Below are 6,052 nucleotides of genomic sequence, written 5' to 3' on the forward strand. Positions count from 1 at the left end.
TGAAAGGAAGAATCCCATTGATAGTAACGATCTCAGATAATTATTGCTATCTGCGCCACTCACACCCCAACTTGCTCAACCCATTGAGGTATTCCATTTAATAATTTTTCGCATCGCAAGTTTGATACGGTCAGAAGTTTTGATATAGTTTTGTATCATGAAACATGGCTGGGCTAATGCAGGATGGACCTAGGACACAGAAATCAGACACCACATGAAAACAAAAAGGCAAATCCAAGATCTATGGTAGCACTTTGTCATCACCTTAAAACGTAAAACCAAATCCATTATAATCAATCAGCTTTATTAATGAGTTATAATAGAATGGGTTAAATGGCCATAAGTACGTCGCATTTTCAGGAATTCGAATTCCCGCCATCTTTTCTATATATTTGGACACACATAATTTGCGATTTCCGCGGCTTTACTTGGAACTTCTGTCGAATCGGTTGCTGTAATTTGCCATGCTGAACTTTGTAAACAGGCATTGACATCTGATGGTGTTAAACAATTTCCATGAACTGTTCCAAAACTAAGCAGTCCAAGATTAACTTCGGCTTCTTCAAGTTGTGTAGTTTCTACACTGATCGGGCTGTTATCAAAGGAAGTCCCATCGGCAACAAGCATGACATATTGGTTTCTAGCACGTGGTACCGAGTCTAACATCAATCGTGCAGCTTTATAACCTTCTTCTGTTCTCGTCTCGACGAATTCACCAGTGAAATTATCGATCGCTGTATTTATTCCCGCCAAATCAGTTCCTAGATCGACAATCGCTCTACCTGTTTTGCTGACCATCACAACCCCAAGACGGCAAGCAGTAAAGTCCATATTAATGGCCATCTGTTTCACAAACGTGCCTAAATGTGCATCGTGAGTAACTGCTGTGCCAGAGAATGTACGAGTACTTTCTGAGTCATCAATAATAAGAACAATATCCGACTCAAACACTGAAACAATATTCAACAATAGAAATCGATTATTTATAATTATTGCCCTTGTTGCGACAGTTTGGTGTAAACGCGTTATTCAATTAGCACAATTTAATTGCATCAGAAAAAAATAATGAACCTTATGGTAATTGTGTGCATTTTCAAGACTGAACTTTCCTCATAAACATTGCATGCGTGTTTCGATAGAAATTGTAGATTTTTTCCTTTTCAATTTGGGTGGATTAAAGATACATCATGGGGAATTAGATAAAGAGCTGGCAGTTCTAACTATTATAGTTAAAAATTAGATAATGTAAAGGGAATTTGCTGAAAATTTTAGTCAAATTGATCCACTCTGAACCGAGAATTTAGCCTTAATCATCATTACTAAAGTCCGTACGATAAGAACATAGTCTCGATTATCCAGTTTTTTATTTAATCATTAATGAGCGTTGAGCAACAGATCGGATCGTAATCCAGTAAATATCGTAGGCTAGCGATGACATCGAGAGTTGATTAATGCCTGGATAAGTTAATTAATGTCTAAATAATAATTTAGATAACATTTCGGGCCTAAAGAAAGACCTGCAATAGACAGATTTAGCTCTTGCATAATGTATGTTTAATCTTATATAGTATGGTGATAAGGATGACTTATTGAACTTTGTATCGTTTTCGATTGAAAATTAATTTATAAAGCACTTTTTTGTATCGTCAAAGGAATGAACTCCTCGAAAAAATGCGCATATCCATGATAAATTACAGAGCTGTTGCCTTTGCATCGAAAATTTATTAAACGCGTTTGAACGAAAATTTAATTATATTCAGGACGATTGAAAAGTAGCACCAACCCGCTTTCGGGGGTCAATTTAACATGGAAAATTCGCTAGACAGGGAGCAGCGTTTAGTCGTTGGAATGGGACAAAAATTCGAGGCATGTGTACACTTTAGTTGGCACGTAAAACAACCAATGACAGTTTGAATTCGGTACAGAGTAGGCGGACACGGCGCTCTCCGGGGAAAATTTCCCTGGTAGCACACTGCATGTCGTATGCCTGTCTTCATTATCCCGATTGGTGTAGAACAGTAGAGCGTTAAACCCCATTTAATTTCTTTAACGGGAATTCTGGTTTAGCGTTAGGATCAGAGATGGACTGACTGAGTAGGAACCTGCCGGTAAACATGGTAGGCTAAGCGACCCATAAAGAAGTAAATGTTCTCGCTTAGTTTAGGGGGCCTAATATAATTTACGTGGTTTTTCATGAATTGGTAAGATTGCCACTCACTAAATTTGTGCATACGCAAGAAATATTAGAGTTTGGGTACTCAAGTTATGCGTTAGAAAGCACCATTTACAGTCAGGTTTTCAAACTTTTTGTAGCGCTGAGCAAGGCTCAAGGGCCACTGGCCTCCAGCCCGTCCATGGTTGGAAAAACCTAATCATTCTTCTTCGACATGTGGCAATTGCCGACCTTCCGGAACAGCCTGAAAATAATCGGCGCTTTTTTGTCCATTTGTGGTTAAATGATTATGTTGATTTTATTTTTTTATTTTTTTTATTTTTTTTTTTTGGCGGCAGGCTGACGTTTGTCCAAATTCCTTATTAAATTTTAACTATACGGCCTATATGTTGCATCTGAGTACATTGGTAAGATACACAAATGTAGCCTCCATCATATTTCGAAACGATATCCGATTCTGGAATCGGATCGAAACAGAACAAGCTCTCATATGTCTAAATACTAAAAACATCTACCAAACATGTGTACTTACCAACGCTATGGCTTGGAACATTGGTATTTGTCTCTGCAAAATACAAACACAAAAGATTAATGTAGATAAACACATATTAGAGACAAATATAGCACACGGCCCGAGCCACCTAGCCCGACAAATAATGATCATTTTTGACTCTACAACAATTCTCTGACGTTGCATTTGAAATAAAAAATAACCCCTAAAAGGTGGGATACATAATATTATTTTCCATTTGTGATTGGTTACATGGGAGTCACGGTGAATTGAGGACTGTGCTAGCTAAATAACGTGTAGGTCCCGGGGTAGAACCTCGGTGTTGGCCGAGAAAGTTCCTGGGGGTTTTCCAACCTGGCTTCCTGGGAAGGGGCTGTCAATGAAAAATCTTCTAGTCGTTCGTATAGAACCAAAAACCGATGAAAAGTAGGCAGAAACGTTGCTGTCGAGGCGATAATTCGCTCACTGCATGGCGTTAATTGTCCATCTTCTTTAGACCTTTTGGTGCAGACACGTGGGATCTTTTACTCTTTTTTTATTTGTAATAGTTTTAAACCTTATCATCAATTCCATTATGATTTCAACAAATATAAATGTACAATATACTTACCTTCACAAATTTCATTTAATATGTCTACAATCAAAGATGGCAAAAGGCTGTCGTTATTTGACCAGAACATATCGTCGTCGTCATCAATGATAGCCCTTAGATCACTAAGCTCAGTTCTGGAACTAGAGAAACCCACAGAGATGATGTTTACTCCCTCCCTTTTAGCGTCTGCTGCTTGTTGTCTGGTCAAAGCCGAATTCTCCGAGTTTCTGTTCGTCAAAAGGATCACAAACTTCTTACAATTCGGACTAGATTCGGATCCCAAATATTGTCGAACACTTAATAGACCACGGTATGTTTTTGCTCCGCCGAATTGCGGTCTCCACGTCATCATTCGTTGATAAAGAGTGGCTGGAATGTTGGTAAGAGGACTAACAAGTCGTACCGTATCGCTAACCGCCATGATACCAACACGTTCCATAGTGAAGTCCAATCGTCTTATAAAGTTGGTTATAAAGGTCAAAACACCCGGTGCAATGGTGGGTCTGAACCAGTTCATTCTCATGGTTGATCTGGAATCTCCCACCAATATTACAATATCAGCTCTCTGATTAAGTTGGCATACTGAAAGGAACATTAAATAACGTCTGTATATCAATAAACCGTATGATTATACCTGTACAAAGCAGCACTAAAGATGAGAATATTTTTTACGTAGAGACTCATCTTAAAGCACACCTGAATTTACGCGCCAAACTGAAAAGGAGTCTGTGAATAGTTTGGGACCATTTTTAGTCTTGGATTTACATCGTTTTTGATGAATTGGTTAGCAAAGCTTGCAGTTTCTGGGGGTTTGGTACTCTAGAAAGCACCATCTATAGTCAGTTTTTCAGAAACAAATCTCAACCAGGAGCCTCCGGTCCAACCCTTCCATGCCCCCCCCCCCTTTTAAAAAGTGATTATTGCTATGTATATTCGTTGACTGAAACACAAACCAAGCCATTATTCTTATTTTTCTCAATCTGAAATTGTAAATATAAATCTACTTACCGGTATTCAAATAAAATGCTTGCGTTAGAAAAGATAATGTCGCAATGATAAGAAGTAAATAAAGACTTCTAAAGCCGGACATTTTCCGATCTGAAATAGAAGTAAATATAGATATGTACACGGTACATGTATAGGTTTCCAGTTTATTTCAATAGGATACCATGTGCATGCGTGATTTGCTTTTATTTCTTATTTATTTACATTTTTTTCTTTTTATACTTGTGATAATGACGTCTTCTTTGGTCATTTCAGAACCGTATTGTAGGCTATACTACTGTGTATGCACTATTTTTCTAACAAAATGTTATTGCCGAGGGTACCTCAAACTGCGGCACAGGTTTCACAGATTAGACAAAACCACACAGACGGATCAGGATAATCGTTGTCAACAACTAATCCTTTAATTGGAAATAAAATAGGGTTTAACGTCATACATTACTACACCGACCGGGCCAATGAAGACGGGCATTTGAGCGGAATATGCTAAGAAATGAAGATAATTGTTAAGCCTATAGAGAAACTTTTCTAACTTTAATTACAGACTCGACTCTGTCCGAAATGTTATTCCAGCTGTTAAACCCACCATCTGCGCTTAAAACGTTCTGTAAATCAATACACTTTTTTTCCCGAAGACTTTGCCCAAAATATTACGACCTAAAGCTGAATAGTTTTCTTTTTTCCCTAATTTATCTTTGTCCCTGTTCGATGCCGAGAAGCTTCGTCGAAAAAAAACAGGCGCTAAACATAGATTAGGTTGTGATGGAACAGCGATGTCATCCGTAAAGAGTCAAAATGGGCCTATCAAACCATTAGGCCATCCGACTCCGCACAAATAACAAATATTGTTATATTCGCGGTTATTATTTCATATTCGCTTCTAGTATAAATACACAATGTATGACAGGCTTATTTAAACGAAATTGAACTGAATCTCTCCAATTATTTAGACTGTAATGGTTGAAAACTCAACCGAGTCTCAGCGAGACATCCCGATTCTAGCCAATGATAAAGGGACTAAATTCATAAGCAGAAATGCAGTGAAATAAAATGGGGTTTAACGTCCTACTGTTCTGATCCGACTGGGCTAATGAAGACGGACATACAATGGCCTACTCTTATATCGAATTCTAACTGCCAAGGGATCTTTTACGTACACGCCGATGTGTACACGGCACCTCGGTTTTTCGTGCCACCCAAAAGACTAGGCAGCTGTCCTTGTCAGGCCCTCCGCCCTGCACCACTATACGTGGGAAAATCCCTATGAACTTTCTCAGCCAATGCAGGGATCGAACACAAATTCATTATCAACGACTTGCAATATTGTATTTTTTCTTGCAGGTATTCGCCCGTCCTTTTTTAAAACCATTTGCTAAAATGTTCCAATACTTCGTTATCGATGAAAATGTCACAGTTTCTTCATACCTGATTTTCAAATATTCTTCAATATGTCACTCACTTTCCAATATCTGTAGCATGCAAGCCTTCCTTGATCATCAACACATTTGTCTCATCTGACATTTGACATGCTCACTGACAAATAAAACCTTTCACAGTGATAGAACATAAAGATGTACATTATGATCAAGATGTAAAAGACAATTCGTTAATCTTTATACTTCAGTTACTATGCACAGATAGTTAGAATCTCCCCCCACCCTCCTTCAGATAAAGCGACAGATTTGCCCCAGAGGTCCAATTTGTTACACCAGATAATGATTATAACGAAACAGAATTCTTTCATAATCCAAATAGCTTAAGAGGATAATAT

General features: G+C 38.2%; 1 protein-coding gene across 1 annotated transcript; it reads right to left on the bottom strand.

Moving 5' to 3' along the window:
• Positions 1-287: 287 nt before the first annotated feature.
• On the bottom strand, positions 288-5,891 carry LOC126810474 (uncharacterized). Its single transcript, XM_050535560.2, has 5 exons — positions 5,707-5,891; positions 4,285-4,374; positions 3,295-3,858; positions 2,706-2,738; positions 288-950 (listed from the first exon to the last, which is right to left on the bottom strand). Exons 2-5 carry the CDS (start codon positions 4,364-4,366, stop codon positions 385-387), a joined length of 1,245 nt encoding a protein of 414 aa, XP_050391517.2. The 5' UTR covers positions 4,367-4,374; positions 5,707-5,891; the 3' UTR covers positions 288-384.
• Between the last annotated feature and the right edge of the window lie 161 nt (positions 5,892-6,052).

This window comes from Patella vulgata, chromosome 2 (assembly GCF_932274485.2).
Source record: "Patella vulgata chromosome 2, xgPatVulg1.2, whole genome shotgun sequence".
Classification (NCBI taxonomy): domain Eukaryota; kingdom Metazoa; phylum Mollusca; class Gastropoda; family Patellidae; genus Patella; species Patella vulgata.

What these genes read in the sequence shown, in the direction of transcription:
- LOC126810474 (XM_050535560.2), bottom strand. Translation starts at nt 4,366, where the DNA reads ATGTCCGGCTTTAGAAGTCTTTATTTACTTCTTATCATTGCGACATTA. An exon ending in ATTAAATGAAATTTGTGAAG is followed by an intron (nt 2,739 to 3,294) that starts GTAAGTATATTG and finishes TGTATTTTGCAG; the next exon opens with AGACAAATACCAATGTTCCA. An exon ending in TGTTCCAAGCCATAGCGTTG is followed by an intron (nt 951 to 2,705) that starts GTAAGTACACAT and finishes ATATTGTTTCAG; the next exon opens with TGTTTGAGTCGGATATTGTT.